Raw genomic sequence first — 26,856 nt, forward strand, 5'->3', positions numbered from 1 at the left:
TACCAAGAGTCGCAATGTATACATCCTTATAAGGTTATCTCTTATATATGTTGCAAATGTTCCCTTTACTCAAAGTGTCTTATAATTTTATAAGTACAGATCTATTCTTGTCTACTCTTGGACTATATCTTGTATTGCAGTTCAGCTCCATTCAAGTTGAATGGGGCTAAGCTGCACTACCAGAGGCAGCCTCTAGATCACAGTGGTGCTGTTCCAGGAAAAAAAAATCTGACACTTTTTTCTACCTTCATAGAATCCCTTCAAATACAGTTGGTCCTTGAAGTAACAGAGACTGTAAAGAATCATAATGCAGTAGACGCATTCATAGCAATGAATGGCAAGAATGTATCAAAACATCTATTTGAAAAAAAGTGCTGTCATCCCAAATGTAAATATCCATCAACTTAAGAGGGACCCATATTAAAACCCGGTGATGGCTTTGCAAAGAGAATGGCCATTTTTTTACCTAATCCCTAGATATTTCCATCCTAAATTCTCCCTAAAGTGCATCCATAGAAAGAGGAAACAGCAATAGCTTGGCAGAAACCAAAAATTCGTTGTATCACTTCACAAGGAAATAGTGATATTACTGATGCAAACCAGACCTCATGCGTCCGTTGCATTCTCATCCATACGAATCAATGTGCAAAATGGCTCCCATCTCTCACTAAAGAAAATGCACTTTAAACAAAGTTCTTGCACCCCTGTTCCTATAATCTCAGCTCTTGGCCCGTCCTTCTATGTTTGGTGGAGTGCCATACCTACGTTTTCCAATACTTGATACCACGCACGCATAACATCCAAATTGTTTGTTACTTTCCTCCGAAACCCGGTGACGGCTCCACATCTCATTTGCTTGCCTATTAGCATCAAGAGGACAATGTTACGCGGCCAAAAGTGCTTAGATAAACAACATCCAGGTCGCATTTGTAATGCAAATGTCAACAGAACCCAACAACATTCTGATCAGCTTCACATTCAAGATCTCGGCTCTTCTATATCTGCAACTTCCTTTTCTATAATTTTTTTTTTTTTTTTTTTTTAAGTAATGCGCCGGTCTTGTATGAATTCCCGAATAGTATACACAGCTGTAACGTAGCATACAAAAGCCTGCAAGAAAGAGAAAGCTTCATGCCCTCATTGAAATACAACTCCGTTTCCAATGCAGGTTCGAAAACGTTTAACATGAACATTGACTTTTTTTTTTTTTTTTGCCTTTTTTTTTAATTGCCTTAACTTTTTTATTTATTTATTTATTTTTTTGATCAGTAGTCTGATTCGAGTTTGCAAACACCTTCACAACATACAAAAAAAATTAAATATTCGTCTGCTTTTTTTTTTTGCTTTTTTTTTTTTCAGCTAGAACACATAGTCATGACAAGCTCTTCGCAACTTTTTTTTTTTTTTTTTCCAGGAACGGAAAAAAAAAAAAAAACGAAAAAAAAAAAAAAAAAACACGAAAAATTAAAAATTAAACAGTAGAGCTATAACAACAGCACCTTGACATTGTTTTAATTCCAACGCTATCAGAAGTTAAAAGCAGTAAACAGATATAATACCGACATGAATAAAGATACTGTCTAAAGTGTAAACAGAATGTTTTGGTTCGATTTTTTTGTCTTTTGTCTGGATGAAGACAGAGTGTTATCAATTCACAATTGAAGCAGCATGCATGCTTGTTTATATCTTTTTTTTTTTTTATGATTTCAATTCTTGGCAACATCAACAAACCACAATGTTTTTGAGGAACGTAATGCAGGCTTATCTCTTAACCCATGGACTGCAAAAGGGGCCAAGGAATAATTGCACAGCAATGTGGTCCCGGGCCCCCTAGCAGAGTACAGGCTACATTGTGCACAGAGGACTCTGTTTTCCTTTTAGGTTATGGATATGTTCAATAAATAGATTTGTAGAACCACGGTACTGTATAAACTTCATTTATACATGCAGTCCATAAAATTATTTCTTTTACTGAATAATTTACCCTGTTATGTATATATACAAATAGATAATTTTCTTTTCAATATAATCTATACAAGATAACTTCACTATCTTCCTCTTTTAATGGTCAGTGTGCATACACAAGAAGTGTCTATTCTTATAAAGCGCCAACCGACTTTTTTTTTGCTATCCATGGTGAGAGCGCGCACATAAGACTGGGTAGTTCGGCATTGCGAGTTCCAGTACCTCTTGTCGATGCCCCTGCAACCTTCCTTCATGTAGCCAATAGGATTGCATTTGGTCTCATAGAAATATTGTTTCAGTTGACCCTTCGGTACTGGGACTTTTTCAAGAACAGTAACTGTTTGACCAGCCATATCTATGGCAGTTTTCTTGTCAGCTGCAGTCACCCATTTGCTAATACTGTCACATACGCTCAATTCCCCACGCCTGGCTGGGTCGGAGTGGCGCCGTACCCTCATGGACATGTTTGCAGCATCCAGGTAATTTTTATACTCCTCAAGAAGAAAAAGCAAAGGGGGCTCCAAAGGCACTTGAGTGCTCAGCATAACCCTTGAAGAATACATATCTGAGTCCTTGTTCTCCTCACTCTGCCTTATGTTTTGTTCCTCTTCTAGGAGTTCTTCTATGACATGTTCAAAGGTATCTGTCAGGGATGGAAGTCCACCTCCTCTTGAACTACCCATTGGCCCACCTATGCTCTCCAGAGTACCATGGGTCCGAAGACCCGGATAGGCCAGGCCACTTTGTCCTCTGACACTGGCTTCTTTCATAGGGGCAGCTTTCATGCAACTGAAGTATGAAATAACCATAGTAAGGAAAAGGATGGTCATTACTCTTCTCACCTGATGGAACTGTGGGAAGAAAACACAAAATGATATAGAGATTAGAAAGCTAGGAAAGACAACAGATGTACCCAGTGACTCACACATTTGTAATTCATCGGAAAATAATAAATTATATAACTATTTCTAATAACATAATCTCAAATCAGTGTGAATGTCGTACATGTGTTTCTTTTAGCGTATAGAGTAATAGGAATACAGTGTAATTTAGAATTTTCTAACATTATTTTGAGGTGCGGATTGTAAATTAGTGAATATGAATTGATTGCTAGTGTTTCCCAACAAGGGTTCCAGGAATAAGAGATACTACTAGCAACCATGAGGCCCCATAGCAAAATGTGGGCCATACATATTAGATATTGATTTGCCAAACCTGCCAATTTTGAAAGGCCAGACCGATCATCTGCTATGCATGGAGGCCTCCTTACTCTCACCGGATGCCATGTGTCGGGAGAGATGAGGATCATAGAATTGTATTCCAACTGCTTGATCCTTTAATTCTCGGGAAATAAGCCGCTTCTATAGATGTCTGGCAGCAATTTTCTCCTCTGTGTACATTCAAAACACATGCACCCTCAGCTAAGTATGCATCTGTATGGAGGTGTCGAATGAGATAACTATCAGCTAAATGAGCATTTGACCAACAACTATCTAATCTGTGTGGGTAACTTTACAATAGACCCCTCTTCAACATCACAACCTTCAGCAACAAGTGAAATCAAGACTCAAGACATTTATGATTATTTTGGCTTCCACTAATCCCATGGATCTCTTCATCCTTACCTTGATTTCCTAGGGGTCTACTTTGAGTTTTCTACAACCCCTTCCACTCTCACTTTTCTTCATTCACAGTAATACCTAACTCAACTCATCTCTGATTGATAGTGGGTCCTCTATCTGCTACCCTAGTAGTTACACCTATGCCATGTGTCACTTTCAAATTAGTGGTGAAGATGCTGGTGGTGTGGAATGAAGCTTTTGTGCTTTACTAAATGCCCATACACCATCATTTGAACAACAAACATTTCTTCCAATGACTATTTGGCTTGGCCGAGAATTCAAGTGTTAGGGCCGGTAGACCACAACCAGACACCTCTGGCGATAGCTTTTCCCCTAAAGAACAAAAGGATCAGGTGTTGAAATTCAACATCTCCAATCCTTCTATCCCATGACATCAGCTGTCTGGGGAAAGTTAATCCCTCCCATACACATTTGAAGGTCATCTGGCCCCACCCAAATTGGTGGGTTTGGATAACTAAACAGTAATGGATGGAGCGCTTTAGACAGGCAGAAGTAAGTAAATGTCATCAAAAGTTTTAAAAAATTATGGATTCCCCATCAAACAGTAATATGGTATTTTGGTATAGCATTAAATTTTATATTCTCATGCCCTTTCTATTTTCCATATTTAATACCTAAAACAACCATATGAGGTGACCAAGGTTAAAAGTATTGCTTATCTTACAATAACACACCATTCATCTTTCAAAAACAGCTTTATCTCACTTAAGACACTTAACTAATACATAGCAATAAAGTGTAACTACAGAGCAATAAAGTGTAACAAGCACAAAAATCTTCTCAACCATTAAACATGGTAGTTTGGTATAACATAACATTTCATTTTTAAGATGCTATAACAGGTGTAATGGTTACATATTAAACCTTATAAAATGCTACTTGTCATACAAATAAAAGCGTTTCTATCGTACACATCTGTTTAGATGTCATAATTAGATGGAAAACCTATGTATAGTTAATAGGTGTTATAAAGTTGAAAAATAGTCAGCTGAATAAATGTACTAACATTCTGATTCTCTGTTACTGTCTTTCTAGTCAATGGGATGAGATTGCACCTGACAAGTCTTTCCCTTTTCGGTTTTTCTATTTCCAATATAAGGGATGTTGGTGGGTTTGTCTGGTTTATTTAGTATACTACTAGGCCTAGTCTTACAGAGAAAGGCTGCCCTAAATATGCCACTCAATTATAGCACTAAGCTTGGGCTGCAAGTGGCATGCTTATGATATCAAGCATGGACTTCATGCATCCTGAAGACCAGGCTTTGTGCCATAGACATGCCTCACGGAGCTCAAGCTTGATGTCCTAAAAACACCTCATGAAAATGAAATTAACATTCCTCCTATAGTCCAGACATAGTGTTATAATAGGAAACAAGGCATGGTGCCATAAACATACCTCATGAAGCCCAAGCTGGTACTATAAACATGCCTTCTGTTGCCCAGGCTTGATGCCATAAACACACATCATGAAACCCAGGCTTCATGCCACAAACATGCTTCCTGGATCTAAGGCTTGGTGCCATAAACATACTTTATGAAACCAAATATTAATACCATAAATGCAATTCTTAGAGTCCAGGCATTGTGCCATTAACAAGCCTGCTGTAACGCATGGCCTAGGGTCATAACTACAGCTCATGCAACCTAGACTTGGTGTGATATACATGCCTCCTGGTTTGATGCCATAACCACACCTCATACAGTCTAGGCTTGCTGTCAAATATATACCTGCTGTAGCCCAGTCCTAGTTTGTCACAACCATGTCTTATACAGCCCAGGACTGATGCTATAAACAGACCTTTTCTACCCCAGATTTAGTGGCATTAACACACATGTTGGAGACCAGGTTTGGTGCCATTGCCATGTCTCCTGCAGTTGTGGATAAAGATAAAATAAAAAGGGGTGGAGCAAACCCAATGAAGAAGGGTTGTCGAAGGTCAAAGGATGAAGGTGCTGCCTTCCAGGAGACCAACCAAATGGTGGACGGAGGGAATAGATGAGCCAAGGAACAGAAGTGTTGGCACTAGCCTCCAAAGAAAGGTTGTGAGACAATGGAATAAAGTATCCAGCTCCTTTTTTATTTATTAATTAAAACCAGCTATAAAATGCATTTCAGGGTGAGCCCCTTCATGAGTCATATTGGGGAGTACATTACTGGGTACCAAGAGCAAAAACACTGAACGTTAATCCGGCGTATCTTGCTTCTCCCCCTAGATCATCGTTCAGCATCTCTGCTCTCGGTATCCCTCTCCCATCCTAGAGATGCATACTTTCCTTCTACTGAACCCAGAATAACTCATGAAGGGGCTCACCCCGAAACATATTTTACTGTTGGTTTTAATTGAATAAATAACAAAGAAGTGGAATACTTTAACTCATTGTCTTAGACTTTTCTTTGGAGAGTTGCACCAACACACCAGTTCCTTGATTTAAGGCCCATTTACACTGGATGATTATCACTAAAAATTCGCTAATTGGCGATCATTTTAGCAATAATCGGTGCGTGTAAATGTCGCGGGGCACCCGCATTTCAGTCACTTTTAGCTGATTGTTAAAATCAAGCTCACCTAAAAATCGTCCTTCACTTTTATCATTTGTTCTCCACAGGGGAGTGCTGATAGCATTGTTTCCCGGTGGAGAACAAAGGATCTGAGCACAAATAATAGCCTAGGGCTATTAGCTGCATTCAATGAAGGCTTCATTTGCATACATAATTGGCATTTAAGTAGCTGAGTAGCTACTTAAATATTAATTATTTTTTATGCAAAATAATTGCTCAAAGCTGTCTTGAGCGATCTTTGAGCGATTATCTGCTGGTGTAAATGGGCCTTTAATAGCCCGAGGCTACTATCTGCGCTCAGATCCTTTGTTCTCCATTGGCCAACAATGCAATCAGCACTCCCCCTTGGAGAACTACTGATAAAAGTAAACGATTTTTAGGTTTGCTTGATTTTAACGATCAGCTAGCAGTGCCCGAAAAGCGGATGATGGGCGCCCATTTGCATGCACCGATTATCGCTAAAACGATCGCCGATTAGCGATTCTTTAGCGATCATCGCTCCGTGTAGATGGGCCTTTATCCTGTAGTTGTGAGTATGCCTTTCATATAGTTGGATCCTGTTGACATTTCTATGTATTATTGCACTCATGTTGACATTGGAGACATTTATTAAAGAACATCAACAAAATGTGGAAGATTTATCCACTGTCACCAATGAAGTACTTGTAGAAAAACTGATGTCTGGAATCCCACTATTATTATCAGTAATTGGTATGTTTCATTTGCATTAGCCTATATAAATCTCAAGCCTAGTCTTTGTCCAGGATGAAGTGGGGTGGAGCTCGCAACAATTCATGCTTTATTAAAGCCAACACTGCATCGAGAGATTATGCTATTAAGTATCTATTGCATTTGGAAATCTATTACTGCTTTCCATTTAGAGAAGTGTCTGATAAAAATGTAAGTCGTACTGAATCCGAGCCTAAAAAGATGATACACACGTTAGATGACATTCTCCCTCTATTCGCACATGGCAAATCATGATTCCATTATCCTCTGTTTACTTACTAACCTTCTACAAGATGAAACATTGTATTTATTGAGAGAAACCTCCCGCACTGATAATTATTGCATCCCTAGCAGAAGATTTCTTTCTCTCCTATTCATTGGAGAGAGAGTGAATACGGTACAAATATTTGTCATAGGATTTATAACCACGAAGAGATAACCTGAGAGCTTTCTGGAGCAAATGCTACATGTCAGAAGCAGTATAGAGATTTAATTTTTAATGAGCTCTCTTATTCTGTAAAAAGCATTGTAAGGGCATTATGGGAGATGTATCTAGGCAACCGCATCAAAGCTCTAGTAACACATTCAGAAATCTACTTTCATGAACATCATAGTGGAATGTGAGAATTCCCCAGCACTTTTTTTGTATTGTTGGATCCTTTATGCAAGAAAGACAATACAAAAAGGAATCTTAGTCTAAAGAAAAAGACATTGTACAGCTATATTTAGCAATGCAAAATATGCAAAATATGTATGGGCTGATGCTTATCAGTGGAGATATGCAAATATTCATTAGGGCAGGAAAAAAACCCTCTAAATATTAACTTTCTATTTGAAGCCATACAATGCCTAATGCATCTATAGGAATCTGAGACTTCAGGTATTTTTTCATGGCCAACTATCGGCCAAAGAATGGCTGAGATGAGAGATCTTAACTGATAGTTGTCCTGAGCGAGAAGTTGCTAAGTAGTCGCTAGTTGTTCCATTTTAGGTCCCTGAAACGGAATGACTAGGAAGCGACTTCTCATTCAGTATAAACAGCAGTCGTTGATCTTTGAACCACTGCTTGTTTGCAGTGAATGGAGGCGGTTGGCCAGAAAAGGTCTCCCGCATGCTCCGGAACCATTCACTTAACAACTGTTGCTCCTGTGTGATGAGACATTTCTAATAAGTCCTACGGTGAAATCTCTGCTCTGCTATAGCTACCTTGTGTCATTTTGACATGAAGACTTAATTGTGGGTCATAGATTCTGACAGAAGAGGAATGCCAAGCAGTGAAGCATGCAATGTATACCAGAAACATGGAAAACTGTAATCCAAACTTCTCCAGGAGGTACAACATACTTTTGGCACACGTTGTGTGAATGGGGCTCTACAGATGTTTGCCACATGTGCCTTCCTGATGCCTACACTGAACATAGTTCACAAACTAGGCGTGACTAGAGTTTAAAGATGTCCATATGTAAGGGCCCAGAGTGTAATATGGCCATAGAGCTATAATGGAAAGAAGGCCCAGAAATTGCGCTAGAATGATAGAGTGCACCAAAATGTGGTGCAACTGAATTGAGCATGTTCATGGGACACTTACTTTGATTATAAAAAGGGACAATTTTCTGCTGCGCAAACGCAGGACCAAGGATGATGGAAGCTGGAGCCTGTGCTGCCTGAGACCAGAGAGGAGCTGTAACACCACGCCTCTGAATGAGTGAAGTGCAGCATCCACAACAGGAACTGAAGAGAGTGAGCTGGGACAAGCGCTCCAAGGCCAGATAAAGCAACTAACTTACTTGGAACAATACAAGTTGGGACATCCAATGCAGCAAAGCCGTAAGTGAGGCTGGCCTTTGAAAGGACTATAGGTGTACAAAGCAATGGAGATAGATAATGATTAGCCAGCAGGCCTGCTGCAGTAATCACTATTTCCAGAGGCTGCACTGGGAGAGACATGTGGTGTCACTCAGGCTCCTGTGAGTTTCCTACACATTTGAGGGAGTGTAGAAAGTTCCCTATTTCAGTGCTGAGATACTCCGCGCAGTCAGCAAGAGGGACATCAGAGAGTAGCAGTGTGGAGTAGAGCTCAAGCAGCAGCCACCAGGAAGTGACAGATGCCTACTTCAGGCCTATGCAGCAGGCAAATTCCCCATGTTGGGGAGCTGCTGGGAGAGGGCATAAGCAAAGAGACCACCAGCAAGCCCTGATGACCTCGGGGCTGAAGAGGACAATAGCATCATGGATTCAGAGCACAGTCTACTGAAACTGCATTCGTAAAATCCCTGGCCAGGGTGGGGGTTTAAGTACCTTACGATACATATGAAAAGAAGAATTGCTAGCATAACTGTTGTTTGACACCGTAGTTTAATGTGGGGGCTTGCTGGGTAGTTGTTATGTCTTTGTAAGGTAATGTTGTTATGTTGTAATATGTGTGATGTTATGCCATATAAGAAAATGTAAGGGGGCAGTAAGAGGAGGTAGTTGAGGACTAATGTGATCCCGGGATTGAGCCGCCATTATGGTATGATGACTTCTGTAAGGATACGTCTACATTCTGTATGAAAGGACGCAGTTCCTATGGAGCATGAGTGATCAGACCCTACGGAAAAGTACATGAATGTAATGTTATTGCCACAAATTAATGTCGGGGGTCTTGCTGCTGCCATCATGAAGAGATATGTAGGCAATCTATTTACCGGTGTGTTACGCCCAGTAATGAGGAGCCATAGAACACATTATGAGTAATCCAGTACTGTTGCTTTAAAAGAGTTGGTATTGAGTCATCATGCAACATTTACTTATCTGAACCCTGTTGTGGAATGTAACAATATAAATACCGTTCCTGTTCAGTAAAGTTGCTTTCGATAAAAAAATGTGCCACCTTGACCTCTGAAGAATTGGCATGCCATCCCGTAACCTGCCACCAGGCATATACAACCTATCCTTTACAGTCAAACCAAAGTGTTCATGTGTATGGCAAAGCTAGAGAGATAGCTGTTCAGCCACAGATATTAAAGGTGGTAAGTAGAGATGAGCGAATCTACTCATTTCAAGCAATTGCTCGATCGAGTACTTCAGTACTCGGGTGCAAAGATTCAGGGGGGGGGGGGGGCGGGGGGTTTCGTGGCGGAGCGGGGGGTAGCAGCGGGGAACAGGGGGGGAGCCCTCTCTGTCTCCCTCTCCCCCCCACTCCCCGCTGCAACCCCCCACTCACCCACGGGGCCCCCCGAATCTTTTCACCCGAGTACTGAAGTACTCGAAAATTGCGGTGCTTGGGCAAAAAAGGGGCGTGGCCGAGTAGGTTCACTCATCTCTAGTGGTAAGGCATCTTTGCACTGGACGAACTGGAATCATGACTTTCCAGCGCCCTACCACACTAACGGAAAACCTTTCAGCAATACTTTAAAGGTCAATGGAACGTTTTGTAGAAGAGTGCAGCCTTTTATATACAAAGCAAGACCAACTATGGGCAAGGAACGAGATGTTCAGCAAATCTATATGGTTGATATATTCAGTTCTCTGTATATTTTTAGCCATGCTGTCTATGGTACCGACTGGTATACAATTCAAACAAAGTACTCATTGTGGGGCCAAGATACTATGAGCTAAAAATGAAGAGTCAGATCTGTCACTCATCACAATGTGGGTGTATTGACAAGACGACGTGGCCTCGCTGTCCAGAGAACAATGTCCTCATTTTTCGTGACTAATAGCCTGTGGGCTGGTCCGATATGACAGTGCGTAACCCGTCTTTGCTGAACATAGTGTTTTTACTTTATGTAAATGGAGATCAGGAGAAATGATTCACAATCGGAACTGAAAGATCGAGACAAAAGTATCAAAAGAACCTATGATAAAACTCCTTGTTTCGGAGGAGCACATTTTCTCTGACTGTTTAGAATGACTGCATCACTGACTCACTGATGTAACGCTGGGGAGCCGGGGATATTTTTATCTTTCAAAATATTAAAAACATGCATGGAACGCCTTACACCTCAGTAGCTGTGCCAAGGACAGTGAGAACAGAGACATGCATTTATAGTTATATGCAAACTCTCCACAGTAGACAGCGTGGAAAAAGAAAGAAACTGATGCATTATACAAAACGATTATGGATGAAATTAAACTCAGTATTGATTGTATTACAAAAAAATCTGACATAAATGAGGCCCCAGTGGTCAATTAGGACTACGGTGATAAGGGATGCTCAAGCAATGGGCTCTAATTTCATTCTCTACATTTTGTCAAGCTAGACCAATAGCTAGCTCCAGAGGCGTAACTTGAAGCTCCCGGGCCCCAATGCAAAACTTGTAACAGGGCCCCCAACTATAATGCTTTACTCATAGTACTGGGTTCCCTATATGGAGAAGAGAGGCCTTATGGGCCCCCTAAGGCTCCTGGGCCCGGGTGCAACCGCATCCCCTGCATCCTCTATAGGTACGCCACTGGCTAGCTCTATCTATGTGCAACTTGAGTGGTTCCAAAGGGCGTCAGCCACCTGCTTGTAGAGGGGCATGTAGGCTGTCTTAGGTTCTACCATGTTGTGGAGCTACATGAATCATCCTCCTCCTGTCTCTGTCTCATACTCTCTGATGTTCCGTGCAGCACAATTACTAGTTCTGTTAATCTATTTATGTTTGACCTTGGTTCTGGGACTGTATTTATGTTATGAGCTTGGTTCTGGTATTGCACTTACATGACGAGCTTGGTTAGGGTGCTGTTTTTATGTTCTAACATCGTTTTTGGTGCTGTATTTGTGTTATGAACTAGGTTATGATGTTGTATTTATGTTATGAGCTTGGTTCTGGTACCATGTTTCTGTTATGAGCTTGATTATGGTGATTTACTTATGTACTAAAGTTGGTTCTGGTGCTGTATTTATGTTATGAGTTTGGTTCTGGCACAGTATTTATTCACAGAGCTGTTCTGGTGTGGGTATGCTGCTATGTTGCTACTTTCTGCACAAGCAGAGTGATGAAATTATATAAAAAATTGTTTTCCCACCAAGTGGCAGTGAGAGTCAATGTGAGAACCTCTCACAAATATGTGATTCAGTAACCCAAGAGAGTAAGCTAGTGCCAGAGTTATCATTGGTCGTATATCCTTGCTGCGTGCACCTTCCACTTGGAAGATGTGTAGTAGAGTGGGTTGGGCAGAAGATTGTGACCAAGATGCAGGTCTGTAACAGCTAAGAGGCCAAATTAGTCGGGACTATGACTGGGGCTACAAACAATGTGTCCGAGACAGTTAGAGACAGAGAGAGGCCACGAACCAAGCACCAAGAGACTGGAAAGAATTGGATTGGGAAAGATTGAGCGGAGTTATTGCCCTAAAACTACTGCTTTCATCAGTTTGGTGCAATGCAAGTAATTTGGCTCTCCTGTTGGAGAAGGTTAATCTTTTGCTTCGAATATTGTTGAAGTATAAGGGCTGTCCTTGAGTGGCCGAACCAGGCAGTTGACTCCATTCCTAATGTTTTGACTCAAGAAACTTTCCTTGCCTTTTGTGCCATGTTCTGGGACCATCCAAGAGGTCCCTGCCTCTTCTTTAGCAACCTGCCTGCAACACTTTACATAATCACAAGCAGATTTGGTAATGTGACACATGCCATTTCATTCTTCAACTGGTTATTGTTGGTATATTAAAGGATTTTATTTGGGAGGTCATGATGAAGGCTTGCATCTAGGCATCTTCTAACTATGGCCATCAACTGTAAAATAGCTAGATGTCACTGCTCACCAGCCATATCAGATTAGGACCAGGGTGACATTAAGGGGCATGCTCAGTGCCATTTCGGTATTGGATGCCAATATGAAAACATCTCTGCTGGTGTTTATATGGATTGGTTGGCTAGGAGGTGTGTATTCCAGCTAGCCAATCAGCACCAGTCTGTACATGTTTATCCAGGCTTCTCCTTACTTCTATTCTGGAGGTATTTCTGGTCTCGTCAGCCACTCCTGTCCAACTGTTGTAACATCTTTCTTCCAACTTATTCCTATAATAGCATTAATATAACATCCGGTTCATTGTTTCCTGTTTTATTTCTATATCGCATGTATGTCATTTATTGTAGAGAACGTTAATCCTCTTTCCAACTAGGGAGCATCCGGTTCACCCTGAGTTTCTGATATGGGGTTGCCCTCATCAGTGTGAGTGCTCTGCTTTCTGATAGGGTCTCATTGCATTAGTAGGTGAGGGTCAGCTTTCCCCATTCCCCCACTTTTGGTTACATTGTACTCGTAAATATTTTGAGTTCTCTGTGTTAGTATATGATGTGTGTAGATGTCCTTTAAGGACATTAAATTACGTCTAGTCTGGATGAGTTGCTTTTGTGTCCAGCTCGGACGAAACACTAGATCTCTTTACTGCTACAATTACATCTAAGCAGCCAAAAAATCCCATATATACTGTGTTAATGGTGGTAATTTCTAAGAGGGTAAGGGAGTTAGTACTAGAAACATGCATGGTTGTTATACTATAGATGTAGGACCCTTTAACTATTTAGACCAGAATTTTCTATTATTTCTAGCTGTACAATGAATCAAGATGAGACCAATTCACTGTAATATCTCAAAATAGCCCGGTTTGAGTAAGGTTTATTGGTAATCTACAGGGCTGTCAGAGGTGGAATGAAGCAATACTCATAAATTTTTCCCATCACAGATGGTATGTAAGCAGTTTTGGAAAGCCCATTAACCTTATATTAACCATAAAAAGGTTGTGTGTATATCCATACTCCTTTTATAGCTTACACTTAAATGGCCCTTGCAGCTTTATCATAAGAGGATGTGATTTATTCCCATTATTTATACAAGCCATGGTTTAAATATTTTACAGCTTGTAATACTCTGTTCAGACACTCTCAAGGCTACCATTTTATGTCCAAATTTGAAGCTTTACAAAACTCTCTAGTTGAATAAGCTGCATGGGAAGACGGCCAAGCCAAGAACTATGCAACCTGATAAGAAGAGGATACAAATGAAATGTTTCCTATTTCTATCTTAGCTATATACTTAAGGCCAGTTATATAAAAAATCTGGACCCTTGGCAACAAGCAAAGGAGACCCATACCCTCTGCCGGTTCTCTGGTAATTTAAAATGCCTGGTGGTCTTGGATGATGAAAGGGTTGATTTTATTTTGCCTGGTGGTCTAGAGCAGTGAAGGGATTAATGGTAATTTTAGATTGCTTCTACAGTTCCTGTTCTTGGGATGGGGGCCTTGGCCACTCTCTAAAACCATCCCTCTATATATTTTTCATTGGATTGTATTAGTGCTAACACAAACTTGATTTGCAGCATCTATATTTTACATTGGTGCCCACTCTATAATTTCTCTTATTAAAAACAAGGCATTTCATCCTGGCTGTCGTCCAAGCAATAACGCTGTCTCACTAATTGGCTGTTTTTACCTCCCCTGTTTCATTAACGCCTATTCTTCCAAATGAATCGCAAGATGACCATCACAGAATATGGAAGAGGACTCATACTATTTTCATTGCTTTATCTGCCTTATCTGCCTTATAAATTTAGGGTTCCATTAGTAAAATAGACTTGATGTTGATTAAGCTTTAATATCGGATGGATATTCCTGAGCTATATTATTTCATAATGTTTGGCATATCTGGGATAACTAGACTTTAAATACCATTCCAGCTCAAAGCACCTAGACCATAGATCAAAAGTTAAATCTTGGTCCACCATCTAATTACCAATGACATATGTCATATGTTATGACATCATGATATCTAATACTATAGTGGGGTGGGGGGGGGGACAGAAGGGCTTCTTCAAACATTGATGTCAACCCAGAGACAGTTCCCATTACTAAAAAAGGTAACTTGACATTTAATTTCATAAACAATTTTAAGAACATAGAAAGTCATTTGTTGACTTGCATAAGAGTGAAATGATATATGTCCACTATATCGGTAACAACAGTCCATTGGTAGTCCTGGCAAAACAATAAACAAAATGCTACACTATCATGGCAAAAATTGGTCACTTAAGCAAGAATCAAAAGTAGTATTTATACATTGTTACACTTAGTGGCGTCTCCTTTAGCTAATGACATCGGATACTCTCTGTGATACACTCTCTACTTTCATCTGATACACTTCAGCTGGTATTTCCCTCCATTCATCCTGCAAACACTTGGCGTGTTCTCTCAAAGAAAATGGATGCTGTTTATATTTCCTAAGCCAATGTTCCAGTTCATCCCAAAGATGTTCAGTAGGGTTCAGGTCGGGACTCTGTACAGCCTAGTCCAATCGTAGAACATCCATTTCCTAAAACTAAAGTAAAACAGTGTTGTACAGGTGCGGCATGTTGTTGGACGTATTGCTGACCATTCCCAGAGTATTGCCACATTTTCGGCAGCACATGTTCATGGGTCTTGCCACTACAGCCAACAGGCTGAGACCATGCCACATAAAACATCCCCAGACTATAAGGGAACCTCCGCCGTACTTAACTGTTCACGCATCACACTCAGGTAGAAGGTGTTCCCAGGCATCCTCCTCAGCCAGATACAATCCACCTAATTTGAAGATGGAGTAGTATGATTTGTCGCAACATAGACCATTCTGTCATTACTCAACTGTCCAATGATGACACTCCTTGCACCATTGCAGACAGGCCAATGGATCTTCTTTGTAGGATAAATGGAGGGAAACATAGTAACATAGTTTGCTAGGCTGAAAAAAGACAAATGTCCAACCAGCTGAAGTGTATCAGATGTTGGTAGAAAGTCTTGGAGAGTATCCAATATTATTGGGGCGAAGGGGGCACCACTAAGTATTCACATGTACATAAATACTACCTTTGATTCTTACTTTTGGCAAGACACTGTAGTTCAAAATGGCTGCCTTTTAAGTCTAGTGACAAAACCACTTTAAAGATAACTAGTCACATCTTTGGAGAAGTGAAAATGTCTATATAACGTAAAGCTGGGTGCTCACCAATTTCTTCACTGTTTTTATTTTAGTCCCGACCCCTCTTTTCATTCCACCATGATCACTTCTATTATACTAGTTAATTGTTATGTGGGTGGTCTCCACCACCCAGTGTCAATCAGATGTCACCTCTATCATTGACAGTGGGAGATGGAGACTGCCTATATGACAACTGACAAGTAATAGAAAGGATTGTGCTCAAACAATGGTGGGGCTAGAAGAAGAATAAAGACAGCGCTGGAATCAGTGAGGTCCTGGCTATATAGGTATGCTGCCACTTTCACTTCCATTTTAAGTAAACTTTCTAATATTCTCTATTTAATCGCTAACTGTAACAACTCAGTTCTATATTTAGAAAAACAGATGTGTAATGCGGCACAAGAACAAAACATTGACAGGAATGAGGCTTCCATGGACAAATCTGGAAAATCTGGAAATTATGGACAGTTAGCTAATTTGACAGGTGGATTTGGGAACGCTTTGTCTAAAAGTGGCAACGCTGTGATGTAATGTATGCATAATGCAGGATTAGATGGTAGCTGTGTATACCGAGACATTCCGCAGAACAACATGAGTGTATACATGTCCCTTTAAATACATATCTGTGGTAGGCAAAGGAGTCCAGATCCCAAGCTGGTCATGTATTTGCATTTCAAATAGTCACACATGGAAGAGATGAGATATTTCTATAGCCAAAAATAGCCCCGCAGAGATATAATAAAGGCGACAGACGTTTTTTAAGTAAAAATGAAACCATTGGTTTGTCTTACAAAATGCTGGGATATAAAGATAATATATTACAATGAATGGATTAGGGCCAACAAGTGGGAGTTCGCAGCAATTTACAAGGCTGTTCGTAGAACCATGTCACTCTTTAGGTAAAATATATCACTTGGGTGCCTGATGATCTGTTAAGCCGTCCTGCCAAATACAATAGTGCATACAAATTCTATACAACGCGATGTTAACATAGAGTTTGCATATACACTAACAGTACCAAGCATGAATTTTGAGCATTACACAAATAGCTTAGGCACGTTGCAATCTGTACACTATTGGTATAGTGCAGCCATTGCCATTCACTTTGCGTGCTATGAAAATATCATAGGTGCTCAATGCACAGATTTTGCACAGAATGGGGCAAATTGATTGTACTAAGATATATGTGATAGAATTTTGGTTCAATTTGCACCAGAAAACCTTTGTACATGCTGTGCACCACATCTATTATGTGTGTTAGCCTACGTGCACCCTATTCATGTCTGCAAGTTGTACCTGAGATAGTTGGCCCAATTCGAATCAGACAGCACACAGACACCAGTCCATTGGCTGTCTGATTTATGTTGAGGCAGCACATTGACATATATGCGTATGCCCTGTTTCTCATTTATAAAATGGGCAGGAATAGGATATGCCACATGTTTTTTCCCCCAGACCAATTGTCAATGTGCATGTCCTCCTAGACATATAATGGGGCCGTGTGCTGCCCGTGGATTAGTATGGACAGCACACAGTCCAAAGTATGCTACTGTGTCGGGAGCTCAAGAGACTTTTTTGCACCTTACTTTGACATAGAAGCATGACTTAGTGGAAAATTAGCATGGCTTAACATATAAAGGGGCGTGGATTAACATGCACCAAAATCTTGCGCAAAATTCTGGCGCAAGCCAAGGCAAGAAATAGGTAGTATAAAGTTAGACAAAAATACACCAGTTTATTATACAGCATTAGCCACTGGGAAAGATGACTTTCTAGTCTAAGTTTATGCTGTCTGAGGCCTAAGTCACACGGGCGTTTTTTCCCGCGATTTGCGGATCGCATAACGGATGCGCATCCGCAAATCGCGTGACCGGGGCCGACGATTCGCTGAAAAATCTGCACCTAGCAGCGTTTTCAGCGAAAGGGCCCGATCACAGCTGTGGCAGAGGAGAACGATGTTCACCCATTGAATTCAATGGAGCCGGCAATAGAGCCGGCTCCATTGAAAGCAATGGGCTGCCGGCAAGCGCTGTATGAATTTTTGGGGAAGGGCTTAAAAGATAAACCCTTCCCTGAAAAGCATCCTGCAAATGTGTAAAAATAAAAAAAAAATGTATACTCACCTTTTTTCTGCAGCCGGAGTTCAGCCGCGTCCGGCCGGCAGTTCTCCTGAACTGCTCTCTGTAGTATTCAGCAGCCCGGGATTTAAAATCCCCGCCTGCTGAATGGGCTGCCTCTGATTGGTCACAGCCCTCACCAATCAGAGGCAGCTCTGACTCACCCATTCATGAATTCATGAATGGGTGAGTGAGTGCTGCCTCTGATTGGCTGAGCGCAGGGACCAATCAGAGGCAGCTCTCAGCTGTCATTCAATAGCACATAGGTTTTAAGAGTCTATGTAATACATTTTGCAAAGAAGCCAATCCATACATCAGATTTTGTTTCAAACCAATTCAAGCTATCTCGGTGGTAAGAACTTTTGATTTGTTACCAGTATAGGCTGAACTGGAAAATAATGGAAGCTATAGGAATACTCATGATAATCATAAGCTGAAAGATAGTAGTAGACACAACATGCATGGTCTTCCTTCCCATGCTCAATGTTTGCTCTGCAGTCTACAATTATTTTAGGCCATCGGTAATGATCATGGCCAACGCTCCTATTTAGCATGTTGGCATAAATAGAAAAAAAGATTTCTGAAACTTGACGTTGAAGGACGAATCCTGTTATTTATCTACAGGATATTGTGTCATTGTTATGAGCTCAGCCTGAGAATTAACTGTATGACAAATAACTATTTCAACCATCCAGTATGAGTCAAGCGTAATACATTCAGTTCTCTCCAGTGTACTCAGCATGCCCAGTCATTACTGTATCACTAAGCTCCGTGTGGGTCACCATAAAACTAAAAACGCATGAATTTATTACTTGCCACAGAGCTTGCCACATATAGTGTATAGAAATCAAACTATTGCACATAAAGATTAGTTCAATTTCTGAATCAAAGCCGGTAACTAGTGACCCCAAGCTGTTTATTGAGTAAGAATTCTAGGGTATGCTTTTCCCTTTAAGGCTGGGTTCACATAGGGCGGATTTGCCGCGGAAATTCCGTGCGAAATTTTGCCGCGGCAAATCCGCATGCGACCGCTAACCCTGGGATTAGCCAGCCAAGTGGACGAGGTTTCTAAGAAATCTCGTCCACACGGGACGGCAAATCTGCTGCGGTTAAGCTGGCAGAAGCCGCTGCTGCGGCGCGGATTTGCCGACCGCAGCATGTCTATTTTTTTTTTGTCCGCTGCGGCCGTGCTCTCCTCTATGGGGGCGCCGGCCGCAGCGGAGGAGCGAGCAGCCACACAGCTTCAAAGCTGCGGCGGTTATCCCGGCGGAAATGTCGCGGTTTTTTGCTGCGGCCAAACCGCGACATTTCCGTCGGGAATCCACCCTGTGTGACCGTGGCCTAAGGGTTTTCCCAGGCATCTTCAGGATAGGTCATCTATTGTTAAACGGTGGGGGTCCACTGGTAATGATACTCGGTGATCGGCTGATCCTCCGGTACACCATCACTGCAGTGGTGCGGGAGGTCTACATCGGTGGTCAGAGTTGGAAGTGTAATAGATGGCAATGCCTTCTATTGCACTTCCGGCTCCTCATTGCAGTCTGAGCTGCAAGTGTAATAGATGGCATTGTTCCCATTGATTTCAATGGGAGTCAGCCCATCTTTTATGCTTCCAGGCCTGACCATTGATGTAGACGTCCGGCTCCGTTACAATGACAGCAGGTTGAATGATCAGCTAATCGGCGGAGATCCCCACTGATCAACTACCATCCTTCTGGCACTACAGTTTCCTCCCTCACTGATGTAAGTGATAATAATCTCTGTACAGTGATTGTGCCATATGTTGGCACTCTACAAAATGTAGTAAATAAATAAATGCATTAGCCGACCGTACAAATCTCAAAAATTTCAAAAACTCCGAAACATAAATGTTTCAATCCATTTTATCACATTTTTAGAGCTGAAAAGTCAGAAAATTCAACATCGGATGCTTACTTGCATAACTTCATCCAGTTTCAATGAGAGTTGTGTTAACATTTCTGACTTTCGGGAATATCTAACCAGGGACAAAGGTTTTTTTGATGCATTTTTTGAAGCGGAGCTTTTATCGAGAGGATTGAAGATATAATCATATGATCATAAAACATCTGATGCTCACAAAAACACGTTTCTTCAAACCATCGGAAATTCACCAGACGTCAAGATACATAGATGACGTTCCCATATATACCGTGTATGAGATGAAATCACACTAATGAAGAGGACAGAATAAAGAGGAACTTCAGGACGGTGTGATAGAAAATTATCGTAGATTTTACCATCGCGATGCATAGACTCGTAGTTTGCTGGTTGTTTTCAGTGATCTGAGCTATTGATAATGTTGTTACAATAGAACATAATAGAAGACGGTTTCTCCTTAGCATCAGCGCCTTCTCAAGGTCCAACTTTCCAGGAGAAAGCTGTGCTGGTCAACAGTTACCATGGAAATATGCTAGAGACAAGATGGTGTATACGGCTGTCATGGCTCATGAATATTTAGTATGCAAGGTAATAGTTAATTCCAGTGGAAGCAGATTGTTCAGTGACCCTTGGATAGTAATTATAGTTTACGCAGCATTCAAGCAAGAACATTGTACAACAACTGAAAATTAGACAAGAATAACAAATTAGTATGTCAGGCATAAAGAGAGAAAAATAAAAACTGTTAGGCCACAAATGCCCAATTATGAATTTGCTTAATTATGGCAACTTGGCAAAGCTTGTGTGTGTTAAATGGTCCAGGATTATTGTGCATGTATAATTAGGCAGGTTTCACATGTAGAATAATACAGAATGTTTCTGGTAGACCTGACTATATAAATCAGTGGAGAAAACTACGGTAGTAAAAAAAAAAAAATACAAAGTGCCATAGTAAAAAAAAAAAGACAAAAATGTACATATTTTAAATGCAGTAGTAAAATAAAAAAAATCAAGGTTGAACTCTGTGATCATTTCACCAGTAGTAACATTTTAAAGGAAGGCTGTCAATAGTGTAAACCTCTTTAAATTAGGGCAATTACCAGGCTAGTACTGGATGACAGCTTTAATATATACCAAAGTTGGGCAACTGCCAAGGGGCAATTGCCTCTATAAGAACTTCTAATTAGTCTTAAGGGCTCATGCACAGAGTTGTGTGATAGATTTGTTTTTCCTTCCTATTAGGGCTTCTTTAGAGGCACATGAGCCCTAGACTATAACTCTATATTGTTCCAATTCGTAAGAATTTGAATTTTTGTTGATTTTTGCACAAATCCTACAGAAAAAGTGGCATGTGCCCATAAGAGGAATTACAGAAAAATATACACAGTCTCCTTGATAAAGACAGGACATTGCTGACGGTAGGCTTCAGAGACATACGACTCCTCATTCACCTCCCTTCCGACCACGTTGGGTCTTATCTAAAACAAGGACTCTCATCCCTAGTAACCAGGTAAGGACTTTGGTTGATCTTCATATATTGGCCGTGACTGTAGAGTTAAAACCGCCGACATGAATTTATCAGACTTCACAAAGACTTAATTGACCCAGGAATGGGGATTTCAATTGTTTAATTGTTTAAAGCTTTAATTAAAGTTCAGTGTTGCAAGCAATATGTTGGCTCTCGAGCATACTCCAGTTATCAATAGAGTGTCCATGCCATGGCCAACAACAAGGCCTATTTTTGGCCTCAACCCTCTCTCGAATCAGTGTAGCCAGAGCTGGGGCACAAATCCCTACTATGCCTTCAAATGTTTTTGTTGAGCTTTTTAAATGGTTGTCCAAAAGCTATTGTAGTACTACACTGGTTAAATGCTTCACCCCTATAGGCTTCCATAATAAGTGCAGAAACATTAGATGCATGGTGTGTTTTCATTTTCATGGATGTGTTGCAGTAAGGAAACAGAGCAACTGATTGACCAAGACAATTCAATTTTTCTTATACAGTTTGTAAGCTAATCATATAATCTTATCACCTCAGAATTATGCACTGTTACATCCCCAATAGTTGTCAGCCGAAATCTATTTCTCCCAACTCCTCCATACACATGAGTGCACAGTTCGGCCAAGCTTTCATGTATTTTCAATGGCAAAAGTGAGTAAGTTAGCCATTGCCAGACAGCTCTGCTGTAGCTTATCTCCTGGGAGTACAAAAGGATTAGGCATTGAAATTCAATGTGCCCAGTCCTTTTTCCTCTGACATCGTCTGTCAGAAGAGAGTCGGGAGGCTGCTGTACACATACAATAGTCAACTGGTCCCAGCAAAATAGGTCTGAATAACTTTTCCTTAATATGTATGGGAGTCTTCAATTACATTTATGGTCTACGGACCCACTCATACCCTCTATACTACAGGACCTCTAGTGACAAGATCTGTATAAGATGTTTCAACAGTGGGGTAACTTGAAGGGGTACTGGTGTATCTTGTCTCCACCACAAGTATGCCTGGAGACCTAGTGCTGGGCTGTACCCACCCAGTGTACGCCCACAAAATACTGATTGGTTGCCTGGGACAGAGGTTTGCTTTGTATGGAGGGTTAGTTTAAGTGTTAGGCTTACATTATTAACTGTTTACACCTAATAATGTAAGCCTAACACTGAAAATAACCCTAACTCTAACTCTCCGGACAAGGCAAACCTCTGTCTTAGGCAGCCTACCATCATGTCGGGCAACAGTTGTTGTCCATGGCTGTGCGGCAGGGAGAGGAGTGTGGAGCATACTCACAGTGGTCCCCACCTCAGGGGGACTAGTACCGGAGATGAGAGTTCGGGTGGGGAGAGCAGCGGGGACCCCAGTGACAGCACTCCGGGCTGCAGCATGCGCTCTGGGGGAATGGGAGCCCACATTGGCAGTGCAGCGTGAAGAGGAGCCTGGAGAACATTTACAGCGGTCCTCGCTGGCAGCGGCTGACTGGAGAGAAGGGAGTGGAGGTGCCAGTCTGCCGAGGAAAGCAGCAGGGAGCTCAGTGACAGCGGTCCTGGCTTCAGCAGTGGCAGCGTTGAACCATGTGACAGCGGCACCGGCATCAGCAGTGGCCGCAGGCTGCATGGGAGCAGTGGCTTCCCTGCCGCAGTTCTGCCCAATTGGAAGCTAGGGGTGTGACAGGGGTGTTTCTTCCTGCTAAGTTTTGTCACACCTCTATCATATATATCTTCCGGTGTTGACAAGGTACAACAGTACTACTTGAAGGTTTAGTGCCCGGATGAAAAATCTGTAACAGGTTCCAAATATCATGTGCATTTAGTAGCAATGGGCTCCTAATACGGGGCAGAAGAACCTTTTGGCCTACCTCAGTTTCCATGGCCTAGAACCCGTGAACCCCCTATAATTAACACCTATGCATTTTGGTTTTTCCCATGCAGAATGAATGCCATATATGAGTAAAAATACTATAATCAGGCAGGGGCACATTTGCATTGGTTAAAATGGCATGTCAATGTTGCCTATAGCACCCAATTAGTTTTTTTAGAAGTAGGTTTGAAAGGCACTATGATTGGTTGCCGAAGACAACATCGACACATATTTTTTGTATGTGAAGCCCAAAGTTAAGAACAGCAACAACTACAAAAACAATTGTACAAAGAATTAGTGGGTATTTAGATTGTACCGCGGAGTGAGTATATATTGAAAATTATTGTAATGACTATCCAAATAAATACATGTACATGAATAAGTCAGATCCAGCCTTCAAGGAATCTCCTGACAACTGCTGAAGGAACGTCTTAACTTCTTTTTAAATAGCTTCTCACCAAAAGCGTTGGAATTTTTGTTTTATTTTTACAAGAAACACAAAAGGCAGAGGGTCCACACTTTGTCATAGGCAGACATTCAGTAGAGCTGAATGTCTAAATCAAACAACCAGCGAGAAAAAAAAAAGAAAAAACAACACACAAAACATTCCCTTAGCAGGAAGGCAGAAAAGAAAAACACATTCCTGCCTGTGCCAGCTTCATTTTAATGAAGTGTGGGCAGCCGAGTCCAGAAAAGTGCAAACCAAATGTTGATCCTTGTCTAAACATTTGGGTGTGTGTTTGTTGTTTTTCTTTGAGTTTATTTTTGTGTGTTCTTTTCACTCGTTTGATGTGTGTTTGCTCCGAGGTTGAAGCTTAATGGCTTCTCATTGTGCTTTTGATTAGAAATGAATATGGATTTGTGATTTCAAATGGTGAGAGCTGTAACAACAGAGTAAGTTAAAGGAACTAAAAAGTGAATAAGACTAAAAATATATAAACCCTTAGGACTCAAGGATTTATTAGACTCTATTCGATTGATTTGACTTTTTTCAACAAATCAATGAGTGAGGGCCTACAAGAAAGGAGAAGGCACCAATGTAAGAGCTCTGTGGTGTTATAATCAGTTCCGGGGTGAGGTTTCTTAGGGCCCATCCTCCATCTATACAGCACATTTCTAATTAAGCTTTGCAGCCCATCAGTATGTAAAGGCTTGATCTCATGGGGAAAATCTCTACTACCTGTTATGTCTGGTATAAGTAATTTGCACAATCGGAGGTGACAGGTTATGAAGAAATAGACAGGATTGAACCAGTAACCAGTGATACGGGTCTTTTTAAGCTAAAAAAGGAATGCCAGGATAAGGAATAGCTAAGCACAGAGAACTACATGGATAACCAGGTCAGTTCCTCAAACAGAACACCCGCTCTGAAAAGGGCGCCCCTACTACAGGAGAGTCACTGGAAACCAATCCTAGAGTAACTGGTGATCACTACCCTGAACACTAAACAAATGCATTTAAGCTATTAAAGAAATAAACTGACTAAAGCCCTAGAGAAAACTTTTAATACTGAATACTGTGGCACAGCGAGTGGCTGGTTTATATACACTACAGCCTGACAGGCCTGAAAGACTGGACTGAAAGACAATTCAGCTGACTTAATGGCACTAGCACCAAAGAGAGATGTTACTCTCTCAGTGTCCAGCGCTAAATGACCATCTGGCATATCACATGACCCCTTCTGTGAACCTAGAAGTCATGGACTGATAGTATTCTGGCAGACCAGTCCATCCTAGGCTATAGCTCATGGTGCTTTAGACCTTAGAAAGTTAGCGGGGACTTTTCAAGAAGTTGGTAAGGGCAAGCAATAGTGCAAAATAACTAACTAAGCAGTACTCACCTTTTTAAGGTTCTGCTAGTCCAACACAGTCAATTCCAGTCATGTGTGCACAAATGTCATGTGAGCGTTGAGGTCAACAACTGGCTACAGCAGTCACATGTATGATGAATGGCACATGATTGCTGCAGGAGCTTCCAGGACAAGAGCAATGGAGATTGAGCAGCTGTTCTGAACTCTGGCAAGACATTTAACGGGGAAGTACTGCTTAGTTTTTTTATTTTACATCACTCCCTAGCCTTAATAACTTTTTATGAAATCCCAGTAAACCCCTTTAAGATGTAGAGTCAGCAATTGCCCCTTACCCATTTATACATTGCATATACTACACACCCCTTCATCTCTTGGGCTAGCCTAGGATACATTGGCAGTCAGTTCCATCTTTAGTATATTCCATAACCCTACCCATTATGCCCCCAGTCTACAGTGCAGGCATAAATAGAGCACCAAATATAGCAAATGGCCATGGTTCTCTCATTGCCATACTCCAAATGCAAGCTTGAAATAAACACATCTTCCCAAGCCTTATCATATATATTTTAGGAGCTCTATATATTAATTCTGGCCAATGTTGGAGTGATCTAAGGTCTCTCTAACAGTGAAAGAGCTATCTTTATTATCGTGATTAATAATTAAAAAATGACATATAATCAGTAAGAAGAGCTTGAAAGTAAGAAGACTGGAGGAACCGTAAAAGCCGGATTATAAATTAAGCAATTTATCAGACAGGAACCTTTCAATTTCTAAAGCTCTTAGAAGGATCCAAAGGTCAAACGCAAGCCATTGTTAGAGCTGAATTGGAGATTATTATACATACATTGACCATATGCAGTTATTACACTTATCTGAGTGGGAGCTTAGATAAGAAATGCCATCTCCCACCATTTTTTTGTTTCTTTAATAAGAAGGTATTAAGTAATTTCTTGCTGCTCATTTCAATGGCCTGCATATATTGGACAACCTGCTTTTCTGTATCCTATGAGTCCCATGACATACTGTGAAGAGGGTAGGGGGTTCTGTCCTTTATCCTTACCATTATTTGTCATGGGAATTCCACTTTTAGTTATCTATGGGGATATCATTGCAAAATTCCAATAATGTACGGGGCTGTGAGCAGCAGTTAGAGAGCCAACGGTGGACACTAAGTTGGGCTTGCATGGTAAGGGGTTTTTCACATAGCATGATGATTGGGTGCTAAGTCTTGTTCAACAGATGATCACTAAAAATCATTGTTGTTGGACATACATCTCCTGTGATGATTTGTCTAAAGTGTTAAAACGCTATTGGGGACCAACAATTGTTCTTCTCCCATTGTGTCTGAATCAGTCTGCATGAAATCCAGGTAAACAAGCACTGATCTTGGTGATCTGCGCTCGTTACATGGCTCAGGTTGAGCCATGTAGAAGAATCCTTACAAAAAAAAACAGCACCAATAGCTCTAGTCTGTGATTCTATTGTAAATGGGGTTTTGCCACTAAAAGATGGTATATTAATTGAGTGCAGAATAAAGGGATGATCAGTGGAGGTGCTTTGAGTTCCACCACTCTACTAGCATCAGGCATATGGGAACTCCATCTTTGGGATTGGTGTAGGTACCAGTCATCTGACACAACAGAACAGACATTGTATCTGTGCTGGTTAATGTCTATAGTAATATCATTTGCAAGATGGAACACAAGACTTAAAGGGGTTGTCCCGCGGCAGCAAGTGGGTCTATACACTTCTGTATGGCCATAATAATGCACTTTGTAATGTACATTGTGCATTAATTATGAGCCATACAGAAGTTATAAAAAGTTTTATACTTACCTGCTCCGTTGCTAGCGTCCTCGTTCC

General features: G+C 41.0%; 1 protein-coding gene across 2 annotated transcripts in view; it reads right to left on the reverse strand.

The window, feature by feature from the left end:
• Positions 1 to 1,471: 1,471 nt before the first annotated feature.
• BDNF (brain derived neurotrophic factor) overlaps positions 1,472 to 26,856 on the reverse strand; it is a 52,726-nt gene continuing 27,341 nt past the window's right edge. For both annotated transcript variants that reach the window (XM_066582199.1, XM_066582200.1), the window contains exon 2: positions 1,472 to 2,816. In XM_066582199.1, the coding sequence (XP_066438296.1) occupies positions 2,049 to 2,795 (747 nt within the window). In that variant the 5' untranslated portion in view covers positions 2,796 to 2,816 and the 3' untranslated portion in view covers positions 1,472 to 2,048. The remainder of the gene's footprint in view (positions 2,817 to 26,856) is intronic.

The sequence above is a fragment of the Eleutherodactylus coqui genome, chromosome 11, assembly GCF_035609145.1.
Source record: "Eleutherodactylus coqui strain aEleCoq1 chromosome 11, aEleCoq1.hap1, whole genome shotgun sequence".
NCBI lineage: Eukaryota > Metazoa > Chordata > Amphibia > Anura > Eleutherodactylidae > Eleutherodactylus > Eleutherodactylus coqui.